This window comes from Gymnodraco acuticeps, unplaced genomic scaffold, assembly GCF_902827175.1.
Source record: "Gymnodraco acuticeps unplaced genomic scaffold, fGymAcu1.1, whole genome shotgun sequence".
NCBI classification, from domain to species: Eukaryota; Metazoa; Chordata; class Actinopteri; order Perciformes; family Bathydraconidae; genus Gymnodraco; species Gymnodraco acuticeps.
Window position 1 is genome coordinate 6,151 of NW_022990253.1, and position 22,360 is coordinate 28,510.

Below are 22,360 nucleotides of genomic sequence, written 5' to 3' on the forward strand. Positions count from 1 at the left end.
GTACTTGAGGGCAGAGATGTTCACAAGTCTTTTTTTGCAAGTCTCAAGTTTTTGGTCACGAGTCCAAGTCAAGTCTCAAGTCTTTGTGGGGTGAGACTTGATCAAGTCTCAAGTCTTTGGTCACGAGTCCAAGTCAAGTCTCAAGTCTTTGTGGGGTGAGACTTGATCAAGTCTCAAGTCTTTGGTCACGAGTCCAAGTCAAGTCTCAAGTCTTTGTGGGGTGAGACTTGATCAAGTCTCAAGTCTTTGGTCACGAGTCCAAGTCAAGTCTCAAGTCTCTAAAAAATAAAAGTCTCATGTCTCTTCTGGTTGTAATAAGCCTTCTATTGTCTGCTGCTATCCAGTCTGTTAAGAATACTGCACAGCTATATCTAAGACATTCAAAGCATTTACTGTATTATTATCACTCCTATATCTATTAGCATACAGTATCAGTACTGATTAGTTGTTATATGATCACTTTAAACAGGCTATTGCAATGCAATATGAGGACAAACATCACACTTTAGCTAAATGCAAACAACTTATAAGCAAAACACTTCAGAATCAGAAATCAGTATCACAAATACTTTATTAATCCCCCGCAGGGAAACTGTGTTAAAAGTACTTCAAAGTAAACATTTGTTCTGTGCCATTTGCAACTAAAAAACTATTGCTGCAATATTATCAGAAATATACTGAACTGGTGATATTAAAACATGACCTGTTCCAAAAGAGATATCTACCATTAACACCATTTACCAGCCAAATGCTGGTAAATCATGCAAGTGGCTGGTTCTGTATGTTGCACGCACCAGCCACAAATAACAATGGCAATCTATTGAGTGGCTGGTAACATTTCAACATTCACTAGGCTAGCCATTTGGCCAGTGGACAAAAATGTAAAAATTTGACCTCTGCAACCGTATTGTTTAATTACACTGGGTCTCTAATGACATCTTTTAAGTCTACTATAAATAAACATATTCCTCTATCCTCTCACTCAAACCCAGTGTAATGGTAACCTGATAAACCTGTAACATTAACGTTACGTGGTCAACAATAAACCTGTAACCTGCCTATAAACCGACAGATGTATTTATGTATGTAACTATGTATTTTTCAACGTTAGCCAGTAGATGGTGGCAGCGGAACGTAATGATTAACGTTACCGACCTTTTTTATGTCATGTCAAGAGTTGGATGTCAACGTCATTCAACGCAAACAAGTGTGACAAGCAAACATTCACTCATATTTTCAAATATTCAGTTACAAAGCTAGTAGCAAGCTAAGTTAACATTACATAGCTGATGCTGAGCTAAACATGTTTGCTAACCGAGTGCTTTGACAAAAGATCCATTAAAAAGAGTCATCTGTGGAAGCCGTAATACTGTAAAAAGCACGACCAGTTACTTTAGCCGGCCCGGCTAAAGTAACTGGATGGCCTACTTGCCTGTCAGCCTTCCATCTGTGCACACATTTATCTCGTGCCCTCATTGGTCATGTGCGCGTTCGTGTGTGTTGGAGGAGGGGCTCTGTGAGGAAGTGGCAGATTTTCTCCGGTTGTGTATTTTCAAATTCTAGCGATCTCGAGCCGGTTTCTCAAAATTACCTACCCCACCTTTAATACGCCAAAAATAGAAAACACAATGATTGTTCACGAGTCCCAAAACACGAGTCCAAGTCGAGTCCGAAGTCTTTTGAGCAGGAGTCCAAGTCAAGTCTGAAGTCTCTGTGTGTGCGACTTAAGTGCGACTCGAGTCCGAGTCACAAACTCGAGTCCCCATCTCTGCTTGAGGGGGTTTCCCGACATGTTGTTTCAGTAAATTAAAGGGTGTTTTATGTTGTCGTTGCTGTGGACCTTCTTAATACCTTGGAAAATGCCGTTTAATACTTTTTTTTATTTTTGCTAAATTGATTTATCAACTTTTAATACTTTTTAAGACCCCGCGGACACCCTGAATGTTATTTTGAACACTTGGTGGTGGGGTGTATAAAAGGGGTCATAGGTGACAGGAGAGGAAGTGGACACAGGAGGAAGAGCATACCGATTCTACCAGACGGCCAGCCCAGACGATGCTCATACTACAACTATTGACACAGTGTACTTAAACCTTGGTATGTAAAGCAATGAATCAGCACGCTGTCGGCAGACAGACAGAAAACGAAACTTAAAGGAACAATGAACATTATGCCTGTCAGTTCTGACGTTACGTCAACAGATGGCGCTGTTCTCACAGAATCAGCCCATGCAAAGACAGTGTTAAATTAAGCGAAATGAGGAATGGCTAAAATGCATGATCGGTTTGGTATTTTGAAAAATAAAAAGTATAAATATGCCTTATATAGGTATGGTCCTACACTATATTATTCAAATATAGCATGATAGGTCCACTTTAAAGGAACAGTGAACATTATGCCTGTCAATTCTGACGTTACGTCAACAGATGGCGCTGTTGGGATGGGATCTGTAATGGAAAAAAGGATTACCCAACACAAGGCCAATAGATGGGAATTGTTTATTGTAAACTGTGAAAAAAACTAAATATGCTTAATTGCGGCTCCTACACTCTTAAAACCACTATGGTTTTTCTCCTGAGTGAACACGAAGATGTGATTTGAGAGCACTTGATGTAGTGAAAGTTTTACCACACTCTTCACACCAGTAAGGTTTTTCTCCAGTGTGAATACGGTGATGTGATTCTAGAGCACTTGATTGAGTGAAAGTTGTCCCACACTCTTCACAGCTGTAAGGTTTTTCTCCAGTATGAATAGGTTGATGTCTTTTGAGAGCACCTGATGTAGTGAAAGTTTTCCCACACTCTTCACAGCAGTAAGGTTTTTCTCCAGTGTGAATAAGGTGATGTGTTTTGAGATCACCTGATTGAGTGAAAGTTTTCCCACACTCTTCACAGCTGTAAGGTTTTTCTCCAGTGTGAATATGGTGATGTGATTCTAGAGCACTTGATCTAGCGAAAGTTGTCCCACACTCTTCACAGCTGTAAGGTTTTTCTCCAGTATGAATACGTTGATGTGTTTTGAGATGACCTGATCTAGTGAAAGTTGTCCCACACTCTTCACAGCTGTATGGTTTTTCTCCAGTATGAATAAGTTGATGTGTTTTGAGAGCACCTGATCTAGTGAAAGTTGTCCCACACTCTTCACAGCTGTATGGTTTTTCTCCAGTATGAATAAGTTGATGTGTTTTGAGAGCACCTGATCTAGTGAAAGTTGTCCCACACTCTTCACAGCTGTATGGTTTTTCTCCAGTATGAATACGTTGATGTGTTTTGAGAGTACCTGATTGAGTGAAAGTTTTCCCACACTCTTCACACCAGTAAGGTTTTTCTTCAGTATGAATATATTGATGTGTTTTGAGAGCACCTGATTGAGTGAAAGTTGTCCCACACTCTTCACAGCTGTACGGTTTTTCTCCCGTGTGAATAAGCAGGTGGATCTTTAAAGTTCCAGATGCTGTGAAGGATTTGTCACATTGCTGACAGCTGTGACATCTCTCTCTTCCTTTCGGTTTCTAGAACAGACGGACAGAGAAAGAGAGAAAGTCAATCTAAAAAGCATAAATACACAAGTTAACACAATAAAAACTCACTTAATATAAACCTTGAGTTAACAAAATACTACTTATCAACTGTTTGTCTTTATTATATTTGATACAGTAATACAGCAATATTCTAACCAAAGTATATACCAGAGGTGGGGGACTCGAGTCACATGACTTGACTCGAGTCACATGACTTGACTCGAGTCACATGACTTGCCTATTTTTTGACTTGAGACTTTCTTGACTAACATTGATAAAAGACTCGACTTGACTTTGACTTGGTATTTATGACTTGAGACTTAGGCTTGAGACAGATGACTCGAAAGGACTTTACTTTTTAAAATAGAATATTTGCATTGTATTGTACGAAGCACCTAGAGGGCAATGAAAGAAAAAAAAGAGAGAGAAAGTCTCTTCTCGTTGGCAGGAGAAAGTAGGAAGTGGAGCGCACAGGAGACAGCCGTTTCATTGCAGACTGTTATGTTTATGTGGGGAAATACATACATTATTTGAGATATATTTCAAACTCGGACTTCATTTTAGGGACATTTCGGCGAGGGGTGTAGAGTTATTTGTTCAAGCACCGGATCGGCAAAACAGGAGAGTCTGTGAACCAGTCTGCCTTGACCTATGTATTCATGTCTGTGACTCTCACAGTATCTGCTGCCCACAGCTGCTTCATAGAAGAAAAACCTCCTTCACTTCATGAAATCTCTGCAGCACCAGGAGGCAGTAACGTGCAACTCAGCAGAATCTGAGAAGAGCAGCAGCAGCTGCAAAGAGCTGTGCCTTCACTGTGTTTACCTTCATTAGAACAGCTAACGAGCGACCGCAGGCTGCTACGTTTTACACACACACACACACACACACACACACACACACACACACACACACACACACACACACACACACACACACACACACACACACACACACACACACACACACACACACACACACACACACACACACACACACACACACACACACACACACACACACACACACACACACACACACACACACACACACACACACACACACACACACACACACACACACACACACACACACACACACACACACACACACACACACACACACACACACACACACACACACACACACACACACACACACACACACACACACACACACACACACACACACACACACACACACACAATTATTCCCCCTATTACCTGTTTTATGATTTCAGAGCCCCACTCTCCATTGTTGTTAATGTTGAAAATAAAACTCTAGTTTCATAACCACTGTCTTTTAACTGATTTAAACTGGGGTTATTCATCAGGATTTCGTAGGACTTGACTTGCTTGACACTCACCCCAGTAACTTGAGACTTGCACATGTATGACTTACACCCACCTCTGGTATACAGGAGACAGAGGGAGACGGCATCCTGTCACTGCGAGTCTCAGTATGCTCGTCATTTTGAGAGACCATGCTTTTGATCCTGTGGATTACATTTGCCTTCTGCAGACCATGTCTGGCCATTCAACTTTCCAAGACACACCTGAGTGACAGCACGAACAGGTATGGCGAGGAGCCCCGGCCTCTACGCTGCTACAGACGCGAGGCAATGCTAGAGCTACAATGCGATCGGCCTCCTACGAATACACCAAGCCATCTGTGCTCTTCGTTATTGGATGAAATCCCTCGGGAGCCGCTTAGAAACACCAGGAAAAAGAGACAAGGAGGGGAGGCGTTCAGAATATGGCGGAGATTCAGCCGGCCACCACTTCCATCCATCATTCTCACAAACCTGCGCTCATTGAGCAACAACGTGGACACACTAAGGACATACACAAGGTACTGTCATGAATTTCTCGAGGCCTCTTTATTATGTTTCACAGAAAGTTGGCTTCAATCTACAATGCCTGAATCTCTCTTTGAAGTACCCGGACTCACCCTTGTTCGAGCAGACAGGGATGCGAACCCGGGGAAAACCAGAGGAGGCGGTATTTGTGTGTATATTAATGATCTGTGGTGCCGATCATACTCGGTAAAATGTAAAACCTGCAATCCCAACGTAGAAATTCTCGGCATGACGTTAAGACCCTTTTATCTGCCTAGAGAATCCGGGTGTATTTTACTGTTTGTTGTTTACGTGCCTCCCAGCGGCAGAGGACACTGTGTTCACGAGCTGCAACTCAGCCACCCCGATGCACCGGCAATAGTGCTCGGGGACATGAAGCAATGTCGCCTGGAGACTGTGTTACCTGGGTTCCAGCAGTATGTTAGGGATCACAGCAGGAAAGACAATATCCTGGACAAATGCTTTGTTAATGATAAAGGAGCCTATGTGTCTAAATACAGACCACCAATACTGAACTCTGATCATAGTGCTGTGAATATGATACCAGTGTATAAGACCAAACTCAAGGGAACCAGAAAAGAAAGTAATAAATCGTATGTGACTAAGGACATAAAACAAAGTGAACACTACAGTCTGTGACTCTGAAAAACGTGTGTTGGAAAACCCTTTTAGTTTTACTCCTTTTACTGTTGATGTTGTTCGTGAAGTTTTAACCAAGTTAGATCCTAAAAAACCGGCTGGCCCGGACAATTTAGAGCCTTTCTTTTTAAAGATAGCTGCTGATTTTATTGCTCCACCGCTCACTACTCTTTTTAACCTCTCCCTCAGCACTAACACAATTCCAAAATTGTGGAAGTCAGCGTATGTCCTGCCTCTACAAATGACATCCTGTTTAGACATCAGTCAGGATTCAGAAAGCAACACAGCACCATCACTGCCACAATGAAAGTGGTGAATGATGTGGCGAGTATTTTAGACAATAAGCAGAGTTGTGCAGCTCTATTTATTGACCTGTCCAAAGCGTTTGATACCGTCGATCATCACATCTTAAAGCAGAGGCTAGCCAGTATCGGCATGTCCAGCCTTGCAGTGGGTGGTTTGAAAACTACCTCTCTGAAAGGTCCCAATGTGTTCACTTTGATGGGCTGTCTTCTGAGTGGTTAAACATTGCTAATGGTGTTCCTCAAGGTTCTGTTTTAGGTCCACTTTTATTCTCCATCTACATCAACAGTTTAGGTGAAAATGTGGATGAAGCTACTTTACATTTGTATGCGGATGATACCGTGATGTATTGTGCAGGTCCCTCCATTAAGGAGGCTGGTGTTAAATTACAGGCTGTTTTTAACATTATTCAGACTCAGCTCTCTGAACTAAAGCTTCTTTTAAATGTTGAGAAAACCAAGGTAATGCTCTTTTCTAAAGCTAAAAATACACCAGAGCCTGTTTTAGATATTGTAACTACACAAGGAACAAAACTTGAAGTGGTTACCTGTTACAAATACCTTGGTATCTGGCTTGATGATTGTCTCACTTTTAAACTTCATGTCAATAACCTGCTTAAAAAGCTGAGGGTTAGGCTAGGTTTGTTCTACAGGAACAAGTCCTGTTTCTCGCTTGAGGCCAGGAAAAGGCTCTGTGACCTTTTGACCTGTGCTGGACTATGGTGATCTGGTCTATGTGAATGCACCTGCTGCCCATTGCCTGGTCAAGTTAGATGCTGCGTATCACAGCGCACTGAGATTTGTTACTAACTGTAAAGCATTAACCCATCACTGTACCCTGTATGCAAGGGCTGGTTTGCTTTCACTAACTGTACGGAGGCTCAGTCACTGGTACATTTTTATTTACAAAGCCATGTTAGGGAAACTTCCATCCTACATCTGCTCCCTGATCTCATGGTGAATTGTAAGTGGCTACTGCCTGAGATCGAATGCTGTGGTTTTATTAAATGTGCCAACTGCTAGGACTGTCTTAGGGAAGACAGCTTTTAGATGCGCAGCTCCTCTGTCTTGGAATAGTCTGCAACTGAAATGGAAACTGAGCAATCTGGTGCCTCTAAATGTTTTTAAAGCTCTGTTGGATGCTACTCAATCGGAAGCTGTTGGTACCTGTACATGTGGATAGTTATGTAAATTGTAATCCCTGTGATGATGATGTAAGATGTCCTTTTATTGTTCTGTTAATGTTTTTATGTTTCATGTGGAACCTACTTGAGCAGGTCTCCCTTGTAAAAGAGTTCAATGATCTCAATGGGATACACCTGGATAAATAAAGGTTTGAAATTAAATTAAATTAAAGACTATGGAGCACTTGAACAGACAGAGAAAGAACTGAAAGTCAAAATGAGGGAATCAAAATACACAGAGAGCTGTTGGGAAATGCTTTTAAAGCCAAAGACCCCAAAAAAGTGTGGGACACCATGAGAACCGTGACAGGAATGACCTCTTCAGCTAAACCTATTGTGAAGGACAAGACATACTTGATCCATACCAATTTGCCTATAAGCAAGGGGGTGGTACTGTTGCTACTCTGGTTCATATCATCACTAAACATTTAGATAAACATCACACCTATGCAAGAGCCCTCTTCCTAGACTTCTCAGCAGCAACACAATACAAGCAGACATCTTGGTGTCAAAAATGGAAGTAACTCCGTACCTGATTTAGTGGTATGCCGCTTTCCTCACCAGTAGAGAGCAACTTGACCAAACCCTGTCATCTGCCATCACAACCAATGTAGGGGCCCCCCAGGGCTGCGGGAGTTCAGCTGTGCTCTTAGCTTCTTTTAGCTTCTTTTGATGACTTTACTGAACTGCTGTCTGTAGTAGTGTTGCACGGTGTACCGATACTTGAAAGGTACCGCGATACCCTGCCGTTAAAAACGGTACGATTCCTCCGTTTCATTAGTATCGGTACTTTAAGAATGACGGGGAAAAGTACTCCGGTGAGAAAGCGCTGTTTTAATAAGAGCCGTGTGTGTTCAGCGCTCTGCTTCCACTCCCTGCACTGCAGCCGTGCCTGCAGTCCCGCCCCTCTCAAACACGTTCTAAGTCCCTCCCCTCTCTCGTGCATTCAGCCACACGCTAGCTGCCAGAGCATTTGAGAAAACGAGAAGCATGGCTGCAAGTGGGAGTGCAACTTGCGCTGCGCCTCGGCTTGTTGACAAAAAAGACGCCAGAAGCGAAATGTGGAAGTATTTGAGCTATATCTCTGACAGTGAGGGCAAGCCTACGGACACCACGAGGCCTGTCTGTCAGACATGTTTTAGATCCCTGCAAACCAAGGGAGCCAACACATCAGACTTGGCTAAGCACCCGCCGACCGGCATCCAGAGCTGTTTAAATAATTTGAAGACAGACAGGTTAGCGAATGTGATAGATAACATAATTACATCATGCTCAAGCCCATGCCCTCAAATCTAAGTCAAACAAGTGTAATTTATTTTGTGACAAACGAACGTTTTCGTAGTTTGACGAGGCAATTAATGGCAATGATAACTAGGGCTGTGCATCTACACTGGTCTCACGATTCGATTACGATTATCCTGTCAACGATTCGATTCAATATCCCGATGCATCCCGATGCATCACGATTCATACCAATGCGTTGCATCCTCAATTTTCTATATTACTGCACATGGCTTATTTTTCATCAATGCATACATGCAGTAAATACATATGAACTCTCTTTTTATTATTTAGAAAGTGCTTCAGAAATCAATAACATAAATGTCTTGACATTAATTTATAAACCTAAATGAATTGTATAGGTCTAGCTTCCCTATATCTGTGTGTGAAGTTGTTCCATCCTCAAAAACAAAAAGCTAATGCTTCTGCAGTCTAGTCTAGCTGCAGCTTCTAGCAATGGTCTTCTGTTAAAAAAAGGACACTGAATGTCCTGAAAGTGGCATCACACACAGGACTTGAGTCTGAACACAGCAGACAACAGGAGTATTTACAATAGCATAAACAAAAATACTGCATGTGGGTGCACACTCACATTCTCTGTCTTACTGTTGCATAAATCCCATGAATGTATGAGACTAAGTTAGCTTCATTATATCTCATTGATTAAGTGAATAATAAAGTTTCTATCGGGTCACTATCAGCCTATCACTCATTATTTTCAGGGAGGGGGCGGGGCTTGGAGGAACAGAGGAGACGGTGATCGCGGGAGCTTTTTTCCTCCTGCCTTCACAAACTTTACACGCGTATATATCGTCTGAAAATTGCTAGAGGACATTCATACTTTGCAATCCAAGACTTAATTAAATCCACCAAAAACCTGACATGATTGTAATGCAATTATTTTTGAAAAACATAAATCCCTGTGCCGCAGCGACACGGAGTGATTCAGAGCGGGTCCTTCTGCTGTTGGTTCTGGACTGGTGTTCTTGTGTTGGTGGATAAAGCAGACTACTCCGTGTTTGGTGTTGCTGTGCCGCTGTCACGTCTGTTCCCTGATCTCTGCGTCACCGACCGATTTGATATTAAAGTGACAGAAAAAAAAACGTTATAGTAAAGCCGCGGCCGGAAAATCAGGAAGCAACGTTACTACGCTATAACCGATTATATTCTGTCACTGCATCGAGACCGAATCGTCCACGTCCGCATCGCAATGCATCGTAGAAACGATTATTTTCAACACCCCTAATGATAACTGTCTAATATGGCTATCTTTTTAGCTAACTTACCAATGTGGCTAACATCTGCAATATACATTTTGTCAATAATTATTTATATTACTGTACTATTACAACTTAAATGTTTCTATAGAATTCACCAACCTCTTTCATTCGTATCTTTCATCCCGCTCCCAATGTGTTCAAATTGAGAACCATAAGTCTAGTGTTTGTCAACTGGAGTACCGCAGGGCTCTGTATTGGGCCCAATCCTGTTTAGTATGTACATAAATGATCTGCCTTCTGTGTGTGGAGAATGTGATGTATTAATGTATGCTGATGACACAGTTGTTTTTACTCATGGCAAAACCGCGGAAGAGGCTGCTACCAAGGTCACTGATGTGTTGGAGAATATTACATCCTGGCTTAACAATAATTGTTTGCAACCAAATGTCTCAAAGACAGTGTGTATGTTCTTCTCCAAGGGCCACAGCATTATAACAGAACAAGATGTTTTATTTTCTGGAAGGAGACTTCAGGTTGTCTCGGAGTACAAGTACTTAGGAGTACAAGTACTTAGGAGTACATATTGACACAAACCTCAATTTCAAAACCCATATCAAAAAGGTCTGCAATAAAGTAAAGTTCAATCTGTCAAATTACAGATACATTAGAAACTTCTTATCATCTGCAGCAGCTAAGCTATACCTTCACTCAATGGTCCTCTCCCACATCTACTACTGTCTGATCAGCTGGTCTAATGCACACTCTACAGCTCTAAGGCCACTGAACTAACTCCATGGTCCTCTCCCACATCTACTACTGTCTGATCAGCTGGTCTAATGCTCACTCTACAGCTCTAAGGCCACTGAACTAACTCCATGGTCCTCTCCCACATCTACTACTGTCTGATCAGCTGGTCTAATGCTCACTCTACAGCTCTAAGGCCACTAGAATCACTGTATAAACAAGCACTCAGAACACGAGAGAAAAAGCCATTCCGGTATCATCAGTTCAGCTGTACTCTTAGCTTATTTTAGCGACTTTACTGAACTGCTGTCTATAGTGTGTTTTGACTTTGACCGTTGTAGTGGAAATGTTATTATATCCTGATATGTTTAAACCAAATGCTTCTCATTTGGTTAGATGTGCTGTTTTCCTCTATCTACTCTACTTCAAGGCCAAAGAGCTGTTTTGGCTACTGGGTTGAGACTCACACAAAGTCACACGAGAACTTCTACAGCTCAAGGCCAGGTGTCTAATAACAATGTGACCGTGTGAAGACAGATTTCTTACCTTCCCACCCCTTATTGTATATAAGCCTTTTTACTCTATTGAACTGCGCACACTCGCGCAGACATATTTTATACTCTGTGAGACCTGTGTCTATATTTTATTGTATCTAATGTTTGTTTGAGGCCTCGAATAAACATCACCAGAAAGACAACTCTGTCTGATTCACCATTTATTTGTTTTAATCACTCTGACTTGTACTCTACAGTATTGGGGTTTTTAGATTTCCATAACACCGTCTAGTCATTGTTGGTGATTTTAACATCCATGTTGACAACCCCCAGGACAGAGGGGCTAAAGAACTGTTTTGTGTTCTTGATAACTATGGACTGACTCAGCATGTGACGGAGCCCACGCACAATAAGGGGCACACTCTGGACTTAATGATCTCAAAGGGTCTGAATATCTCTAAGGTTGTGGTGACTGATGTTGCACTCTCTGATCATTCCTTTGAGAGCTCTATTTCTGTTCACACAAATGTTCAAAAAGAGGTAACCACAAAGCGATATTTAACTGAAAACACTAGGGAAATGTTTACTCAGAATGTTTCTTCCACACTTGCCCCTGATAACATCTAAGTAAATGAGCTAGTAGATCATTTTAATTCAAAAATAACTAAGTTAAAGGAAGTGACTGGGAAGAAAAGATCTCCATGGAGAAAGACCATGACCGTGAAAACAGCAAAAAGAGAGTGTTGAAAAGCTGAATGTAGGTGGAGAAAAACAAATCTCCAGGTTCACTTTGAAATCTATAAAGAGAGACTTGGCTTTTATCATTTGGAATTGTAAATTGCACGACAGTCTTTCTTCTCTGACATCATTGCCAAAAACAAAAACAATGCACGTGCCTTGTTTGCTACCGTGGACAGACTAACAAACCCCCCAGTGTCAGTATCCCCCCCATTCAGAAAATCAGACCAGCAGTCAGTGCCTCTGCATCAGGTACAGCAGATGTGTTGTCTCTGTGTGCACCTAAAATCAATACAAACACCATGACACAGTTCTATCAGATTAATGATAAAAACCTAGAGGACATTATTCAACTTCTGAAATCCTCCTCCTGCTGCCTTGATATTATTCCAACAGGATTGTTCTAAGATGTTTTGCCTTGCATGGCCTCAGATCTACTTCATATAGTAAACAAATCTCTTCACTCAGGTATTTTTCCACAGGCCCTGAAAACTGCAGTCATTAAACCGCTCTTAAAAAAGAATAATCTAGATGCTTCAGTAATGAACAATTACAGGCCCATATCAAACCTCCCTTTTCTAGGTAAAATTATTGAAAAAGTTGTTTTTCAACAGTTGAGTAATTTCTTGTATTTAAATAACTGTTTCGATGTGTTCCAGTCAGGCTTTCGTCCAAACCACAGCACTGAGACTGCTCTTGTAAAGGTCTTCAATGACATCCACTTAAACACAGACAGTGACAGAACTTCAGTGTTAGTATTATTAGATGTCAGAGCTGCGTTTGACACTGTTGACCACAGCGTATTACTAGACCGACTGGAACACTGGGTGGGAACTTTCGGAAACAGTTCTAAATTGGTTTGAATCCTACTTAAAGGACAGAAACAACTTTGTTTCTATAGGTAAATACACATCTGAGTTGACAAATATGACATGTGGGGTTCCTCAAGGCTCCATCTTGGGGCCTCTTCTCTTTAACATCTACATGCTACCACTGGCTCAGATAATGAAGAACAACAAAATAAGTTACCATAGCTATGCAGATGACACACAAATTTACGTAACAATTTCACCAGGAGACTATGCTCCAATTCAAACTCTGAGTAAGTGCATTGAACAAATCAATGACTGGATGTGTCAGAACTTTCTCCAATTAAACAAAGATAAAACTGAGGTAATGGTTTTTGGAGCCAAGGCAGAACGTATAAAAGTTAGTGCTGAGCTTCAGTCTGCAATGTTCAAAACAACAGATAGAGCCAGAAATCTAGGTGTAGTCATGGACTCTGACCTGAGTTTCAACAGTCACATTAAAACAGTTACTAAATCAGCCTACTATCACCTAAAGAATATATCTAGGATTAAAAGACTAATGTCACAGCAGGATCTGGAAAAACTTGTCCATGCTTTTATCTTCAGTAGACTGGACTACTGCAATGGTGTCTTCACAGGTCTCACTAAAACATCTATTAGGAAGCTGCAGCTGATTCAGAACGCTGCTGCTCGAGTCCTCACTAACACTAAGAAAGTGGATCACTCCTGTTCTGAAGTCTTTACACTGGCTTCCTGTGTGTCAAAGAATAGATTTCAAAATACTGCTGCTGGTTTATAAAGCACTGAATGGTTTAGGCCCAAAATACATTTCTGACCTCCTGCTAAATGATGAACCATCCAGATCTCTCAGATCTTCAGGGACTGGTCAGCTTTCTGTCCCCAGAGTCAGAACTAAACATGGAGAAGCAGCGTTCAGTTATTATGCTCCAAATATCTGGAACAAACTCCCAGAAACCTGCAGGTCCGCTGCAACTCTGACTACTTTTAAATCCAGTAAGAAGACTTTTCTTTTTGTCGCTGCTTTTAATTGAACTATTCATATCTTAGACTGCACTGTAACTTTTATCCATGTACTTTTTCTTTAATGTTTATTTTATTAGCTTTTCTTTTTAATGACTGATTTTAAATGCCATTTTCTGAATGTCTTTCATTTTTTGTAAAGCACTTTGAATTGCCTTGTGTTGAAAAGTGCTACATAAATAAACTTGCCTTGCCTATTCATACCCCTCACTGTTTATTCATCATTCAATTAATTCTATCTTTTATTCTGTAGATTGTGTACATTACTGTACATTACTTTTCACTTTACTGCTTGTTGCACCTGGTTAAAAGCTAAACTGCATTTTGTTGTCTCAGTACCTGTAATATGTGCAATAACAATAAAGTTGAATCTAATCTTGAGCAGGAACAAATGTATTTACTTAGGACATATCTGACATTAACGATTAAACACATTTGTGCATTCTTTATAAATGCAAACCAAGTCAAGCCGACTCCGGAGGTGGCGGTATGCACCTTAAAGTTGTTTGCAATCCGCCAAAAAACCGAGAGAAGAAGAAGAAGACGAAGCCGACTTCGAGCTGTCCGACTTCAGGCGAGCGTTTTGAGACCTCCCCCGGCTGCGATCGGCTATTCTCGTCTACTTTCGAGGCGAGCCGCAACGCGTCTCAAACAAGCCTACTCTGTAGTGATGGCAAAATGAAGCTTTGAATGAAGCATCGAACCACTTGGTATCTATATAGATAGATATCTATATGGCGCTGGTTCAACCCATCTGAATGGCTTCCTGAAGCAGTCACGTGGTATCGACAGGCAGCGAGGCTTCGTTTGTCATCGATGACGTCACTGGCCCAAAGCGATACAAGCCTCGATACATGCTTCACAAAAAGCTTCGGGGATTACGGCCCGTCCACACACAGGCATGAAAAACATCTTGAAAAATCTTGATGCTGGTCGTGTCTGAAGCTTGGCGATTTTTTGCGAGCAACGCGACCAACAACCAATCACATGAATCTCCCGCCCCCGACATACAAAGCAATAGCAATGTTAAAACGCAATAAACTGGATATAAACTCCCCGAACAGGCGAAAACCTACCAGTTTCACCCACTGTCTCTGCCACCTCCCTCCATGCCTGACTCCTCCGGTTTGTTCATAACACACGGCTGTTTTTATGCTTGCTGTGATGTTACATTAGTCCGTTCTCTGCTTGTAATTATGCCGTTACAAGTTTAATATTCTGAAAGCCAATAGAATGAACACAGTCTTCCTTTGTATAAGTCAGGTGTCTTGAGTAGTCAAAATTACCTACAAATCATTGTACACATTTGTAAATATTATTTTCCACGTGTTACCATTGTGAGGCTATTTTTATGCAGCTCTGCGTGATTTTGTAGCTACAATTCAGACTAATACACTACCAGAGGTGGAATAAGTACTCAGATATTGTGCTTGAGTAAAAGTACAAGTACTCATATCTTGTACTTGAGTAAAGGTAGAAGTACCAGAGTGTTACAGTAAAAGTCCTGCATTCAAAATGTTCCTCAAGTGAAAGTAGAAAAGTATTATCATCAAAATATAGTGAAGGCAGTAAAAGTATTCATTGTGCAGATTGGTCCATTTCAGAATAATATATATGATATGTTTTATAATGATTGATCATGAAAGTGTTCTCAAAGCTGGTGAAGGTGCAGCTAGTCTGAATGACTTTGTATACTGCAGGGTAGCTGGTGGATTTACTCCAGGTGGAACTAAAGTCTGATTCAACACTTGATTAGATTTCACATCATTCATCCACATCTGTGAAGTAACTAAAGGTATTAAATACATGTAGTGGAGGAAAAGTACACCATGTACCTCTGACTTATGTTCACTGCCAACCTAAAAGTACCTAAAAGAATAGTAATCAATAATGTATTGAAAAGTTATTTGGCTGATTGTTTTTATATCGGCTCAGCCAGGTTATATGGGAGGCCCAGTCTACGTACACTCTAAAAACAAATGCTTGGCTTAACAAAGAGAATCAAGGCAATAGGTTGCATCGATGGTTATTGAGTTAAGACAACTTCTAATGAAATGTTGTTAAAGCAACAAAGTTATTTGAGTTAGGGGAGAAGGCTTTTCCTCTACAATCAGGTGTTTTCAATTACCACTTACTTAATAATTGGTAGCATAAACACAAGTTTTAAGTTGATTACTCCAAAAGTTCCAACTTGTTTTACCGTAGGATTTAAATGTAATCTTAAGTTGTATGTACTTAATTACCACATGTTGAACATGGACACATGTTTTTAAGTTGACAACCATTTGTAAATTAAGTTGCTCCAAATAATATTGTATTCAATAGTTTTTTTTCTCTTAGCTTTTCCATGTTTTGCCTTTAAAGAAATAAATTAATTGATTCCACAACAAAAATATTAGGCAATTCACTTTTTATTTTTGAACTGCAGTTAGTTGTTTATTTCAACGCATGATGTTTCAATCAGGAGAGTTTGAATTTCAAGTTGTATTTGAATGACAAAAGATGACACTCACCTTAAAATGTCCTTTGTATATTTCTATTTGTCTTAACTGTGGGAACTTGTCCAGGCCTGTTAAGTGGGAGTGGACTTGAAATCCTTAACTCAAGGTGTAGAACAATAAGTTATCAAGCCAATTGCATTACTTACCTCAACTTGAATTTAGTTTGAAGTCAATTAACACAGAAATCAGAGTTCAAATGACACACAATATTAAGTTGATGTAATTACCAACATTATTACGTCAACACAACTTATAAATTAATGTTGCAACTTAAAATGTTTATCTAGATCAATTAACTCACATGTTTATCTTGCAACCAGTGCATTTAATTAAGTGGAGGTGAAAGGTCGCCTGAATTCGGTTTTTAGACGTACAGATCACTCATTTTGAAATATTAAACTTAGTTTTCTTTTCTTTCATTTTTCATCCTCGTGTAGAATGCTATCACGAAACACACATTTGGTTGTTTATAGCATAAAGAACATCTGAGTTAATGTGAGGTAGGGAAATAATCATTTGAGTATGTGCATATAAATATGTAATTTACAACAGCTGTAAGATACTTGAAAAGCTTGAAAATGCACCTTGAAAATGCTTGAAAAGTGCTTGAATTTGACTTTGGAAAAGGTGTAAGAACCCTCTTATTGACCTTTGCCTGAAGACGGTGACGAACTTCTCATGGTGTGCACACCTAGACCGGACTTAAAAGACGTTCCTCTGACTAACGCTGACCTCATTTTGTATGTTGATGGGTCTGCCTCTCGCGACCAAGGGGGCACTAATCGGGTGGGTTTTTCCCTGTTGTTTCAGATTCTGCTGTACTCCGTTCCGGACCAATCCCATGTCTCAGCACAAGCAGCAGAGCTCATCGCACTAACTGAAGCCTGCACGTTTGCAGAAGGCAAAACCGTGACTATTTACACTGACGCTATGCTATGCTTTTGGGGTAGTACACGATTTTGGGGCTATTTGGAAGTGTAGACAATTTCTGAAATCTGATGGCAAACCAGTACTTAACCATGTACTGGTTGCAGGCTTACTAGACGCCACTCTGCTCCCATCTGAAGTTGCAGTCTGTAAATGTGCCGCACACGCAAGCAGTACAGACCCAGTTTCCCTAAGAAATTGGGTCTGCTAATTAATTGCTGACTCAGCCGCAAAGGCAGCTGCTCTGATTCCTCTCGCACCTCACGCACAATCATTTGTTAAAATCCCTGTCTCCTCCTTCACTGACAAAATGTCGTCACTGACTTCCATGCAGCAGCTCGCTATACCAGTTGAGAAAGCTTTTAAAGCCTAAGACCCCAAAAAAGTGTGGGACACCATGAGAACCGTGACAGGAATGACCTCTTCAGCTAAACCTATTGTGAAGGACAAGACATACTTGATCCATACCAATTTGCCTATAAGCAAGGGGGTGGTACTGCTGCTACTCTGGTTCACATCATCACTAAACATTTAGATAAACGTCACACCTATGCAAGAGCCCTCTTCCTAGACTTCTCAGCAGCAACACAATACAAGCAGACATCTTGGTGTCAAAAATGGAAGTAAATCCATACCTGATTTACTGGTATGCCGCTTTCCTCACCAGTAGAGAGCAACTTGACCAAACCCTGTCATCTGCCGTCACAACCAATGTAGGGGCCCCCCAGGGCTGCGGGAGTTCAGCTGTGCTCTTAGCTTCTTTTAGCTTCTTTTGATGACTTTACTGAACTGCTGTCTATAGTGTGTTTTGACTTTGACGTCTAGTCATTGTTGGTGATTTTAACATCCATGTTGACAACCCCCAGGACAGAGGGGCTAAAGAACTGTTTTGTGTTCTTGATAACTATGGTGGGGACCCTCTCATGACATCCAACTATAGGCCCATCAGTATCTTACCCATAGTAGCCAAGGTATTTGAGAAATTGATTGCCAAACAAATCATCAATCATCTCAACAACAGCTCCTTGTGTTCAAATTGAGAACCATAAGTCTAGTGTTTGTCAACTGGAGTACCGCAGGGCTCTGTATTGGGCCCAATCCTGTTTAGTATGTACATAAATGATCCGCCTTCTGTGTGTGGAGAATGTGATGTATGCTGATGATACAGTTGTGAGCTCACAGCTCCTCATATCTGTTCAGAAACTAGACAGAAGTTAAACAAGTACAAACCACAGACTGTCTGTGTCATGGTGAATACAGTCACTGCTTTATTTATGTCTGTATAGGGCGTTCCGAGCTGAATAAGGGCGTCAAATGAAGGCAAGACGCCCGCCTGGCGGAAAGGCTGGAATTAGGAATATATTGTGATGAAGTGCACACTGACCTGAGCTCCAGGGGTCTCTTTCTTCTCCTCCATGCTGCTCATCAGCTGTCCTGATGAAGACCACAGAGCTGCTTCATTATTAATATAATACAAATATTTAGATATAATTCATCATAAACTGTCAGCAGTGAAGAGGAGGAATTCAAAGAGTTTATTCAATGATATGTTCTATTTCTAGATGCTTATATGTAGTGTTTTATCACACCATGTGCAGTGCCTTGTCTTATCTATGCTGCTGTGACATAAACATGTTCCAAATTGATCCATTTAGTCAATGTGATGCTAAGCAGAGGAGAACAAAGGTCAGATAGTTATTAACGTTACATGCACATTACTTTAACCATTACGATAAAAAGTTGGTTTTCTGTGTAAATTATTATTAATATAATACAAATATTTAGATATAATTCATCATAATCTGTGTAGCAACTTACATTCTAACTTACAGCTCACAGTTTGTTCACTTTTATTTAATTTAAATGACTTTATTCACATAGAAAGTGACATTAATGGTTGTTTGAACCACGGTTATAACGCTATCCGTGTGTAACTATCACTAAGTTAACACAGAAAGCAAACATTAGCTAGTGAGACTGTTTAATGTACTCCATGTATACAGTATTTTCTGTATATTGTGTATTCTTTAGATACTCTAGTGATATGTGTCCTGTAGGAATCATTCTGTAAACTTTCATTGTTATGCGGATGATACTCAACTATATTTATCAATCAAGCCTGATGAAATTAATCATCTAAATAAAATTCAAGACTGCCTTAAGGACTTAAAAACGTGGATGACCTTAAACTTTTTGATGTTAAACACGACCAAAACTGAAGTTATTGTACTTGGCCCGAAGAATCTACGAAACAAATTATCTAAGGATATACTAACTATGGATGGCATTAATTTGGCCTCCAGTGAGACTGTAAGGAATCTTGGTGTTATATTTGATCAGGATTTATCCTTTAACGCCCACATAAAATCAATTTCAAGGACCGCCTACTTCCATCTACGTAACATTGCAAAAATCAGGCATATCTTGCCTCAAAACGATGCAGAAAAACTAGTCCATGCATTTGTTACTTCAAGGCTGGATTATTGTAACTCTTTATTATCAGGGTGTACCAAGAAGTCAGTCAAGTCGCTTCAGCTGATTCAAAATGCTGCGGCTCGTGTACTAACCAGAGTTAGGAAAAGGGACCACATTACTCCTGTTCTGGCTGCCTTACACTGGCTCCCTATAGAACACAGGATATAATTTAAAATTCTTCTTCTCGCCTACAAAGCCCTTAATGGGCAGGCGCCATCTTACCTTAAAGAACTCATTATACCCTACTGTCCTACTAGGGCATTGCGTTCCAAGAATGCAGGGTTGTTGGTTGTTCCTAGAGTCTCTAAAAGTACAATGGGAGCCAGAGCCTTTTCTTATCAAGCTCCACATTTGTGGAATCAGCTTCCAGTTTGTGTTCGGGCGGCAGACACCCTATCCGTTTTTAAGAGTGCGCTTAAGACCTTCCTTTTTGATAAAGCTTATAGTTAGGGCTGATTAGATCCAGCCCCTAGTTTTGCTGATATAGGCTTAGTTTGTCGGGGGACATCTTACTTCTTCCTTCTCTCTGTCTATACCTGTGTACTCTCATGTTCCGATTAACCCAGCTTCCCCCAAATGTCTTTCTTTTGGTGTCTATATACGCCGGGATCCGGAGTCATGGATGATCCTGCGCTCCTCTGTCCTGGATCGCGAGCCCTGGATCTTGAGTCGTGGCTGTGGTCCTGGATCATAGGTCCTGGATGGATATCCTCGTGGATTCATCTTCCTATTATACACACATGCATTTCCAAACATTTGGACTACCTATGTTGCAAATGTATTATCTTTTCAATTTACACACGGCATCTATTGCACGTCTGTCCGTCCTGGGAGAGGGATCCCTCCTCTGTTGCTCTCCCTGAGGTTTCTCCCATTTTTCCCTTTAAACTGTGGGTTTTCTCCGGAAGTTTTTCCTTGTACGATGTGAGGGTCTAAGGACAGAGGGTGTCGTATTGTCATACTGATATTTTGTACAAACTGTAAAGTCCACTGAGACAAATGTAACATTTGTGATATTGGGCTATATAAATAAACATTGATTGATTGATTGATTGTATACTTGCTGCTAATGCTTCATTTGTATTATCTTATTGCATCTTTTAAATATGTTTAACTCGTGTAATGCCTGAAAACACTTCTGCTGTGACACATTCATTTCCCACTTTAAGATAAATCATTATTTAAATAAAGTATATCTATTTATCTAATGAGCTAAACCGTCGCTTAGCTTAGCGTTAGCTGCTAACTGAAGAACCCCATTCATTTCAATGGGAAAAATGCTACGTCACGTGAATGGCGATGCTAATAAGCTAGTTAGCATATATTTAAAACCATATCTATGGTAAAGAGCACCAACACAACAACTCAAACCGTCTTAAAGACAACTGGTGTAATAAATAACTAGCATAAAGTCAGCTGAGCATTACATATCAACTGTTACTCCCCCAGAGCCGAACTGGAATAATAACTGTAGCTATTAGCCGATAGCCGTTAGCTTTCAGACTGTAGCTTTCAGACTGTAGCTGTTAGACTGCAGCTGTTAGCCTTTATTTAAAGATAGTTTGAGACTATTTTTGTCGCACATTTTAAAGTTTTTTTGTGAGTTTCTTTCTACCAAGATTACAGCTGTTGTGTTAAATAATATAACTTCTGATTCGTGATTAACTGTAAACTAAGAGGTTTAATCCACTCACCTCTTCTTTTGTCCTTTGTCCTCTTCTTCTTCTTCTTCTTCTTCTTCTTCCGTGTTTATTGGCGGTTGGCAAACCAACTTGTTGGCGCATTACCGCCACCAACTGGACTGGAGTGTAGACAAGAAACTATGCAGAAAACAAGAAACAAATGAAACAAAAGAAAGAACCAAAACTCTAGATTATTTTAAATGTATCAATTTCTCTTAGAAATTTAATAATCTCACAATATATATTGCCTGATGTTTTCCCTAACAGCCCTGATAGCGACAAGTCATGGCATTTTGCTTTCTTGTGTGTCTGGAAAAGCACATTTCTCTGAGTACTATATTTCCTGCAAAGCAGTAAAACATGCTCAACAGTTTCTGGCTGGCTGCAGTGTGTACACTTTCCGGTTGGATGCTTTCCTATTATACTTAAAGTATGATTGAGACCTGTATTATACTTAAAGTATGATTGAGACCTGTATTATACTTAATGTATGATTGAGACCTGTATTATACTTAAAGTATGATTGAGACCTGTATTATACTTAAAGTATGATTGAGACCTGTATTATACTTAAAGTATGATTGAGACCTGTATTATACTTAAAGTATGATTGAGACCTGTATTATACTTAATGTATGATTGAGACCTGTATTATACTTAATGTATGATTGAGACCTGTATTATACTTAAAGTATGATTGAGACCTGTATTATACTTAAAGTATGATTGAGACCTGTATTATACTTAAAGTATGATTGAGACCTGTATTATACTTAATGTATGATTGAGACCTGTATTATACTTAAAGTATGATTGAGACCTGTATTATACTTAAAGTATGATTGAGACCTGTATTATACTTAAAGTATGATTGAGACCTGTATTATACTTAATGTATGATTGAAACCTGTATTATACTTAAAGTATGATTGACACACATACATC

At 40.2% G+C, this 22,360-nt stretch overlaps 1 protein-coding gene across 1 annotated transcript; it reads right to left on the reverse strand.

Moving 5' to 3' along the window:
* Positions 1-2,481: 2,481 nt before the first annotated feature.
* On the reverse strand, positions 2,482-21,467 carry LOC117549023 (zinc finger protein 98-like). Its single transcript, XM_034220580.1, has 3 exons — positions 21,428-21,467; positions 18,643-18,687; positions 2,482-3,511 (listed from the first exon to the last, which is right to left on the reverse strand). The coding sequence occupies exons 2-3, from the start codon at positions 18,682-18,684 to the stop codon at positions 2,561-2,563; spliced, it is 993 nt and encodes a 330-aa protein (XP_034076471.1). The 5' UTR covers positions 18,685-18,687; positions 21,428-21,467; the 3' UTR covers positions 2,482-2,560.
* Between the last annotated feature and the right edge of the window lie 893 nt (positions 21,468-22,360).

Coding starts and splice junctions, on each gene's coding strand:
- LOC117549023 (XM_034220580.1), bottom strand. CDS start 18,684: ATGAGCAGCATGGAGGAGAAGAAAGAGACCCCTGGAGCTCAG. Junction 3,512..18,642: donor AAGAGACCCCTGGAGCTCAG/GTCAGTGTGCAC, acceptor CGTCTGTTCTAG/AAACCGAAAGGAAGAGAGAG.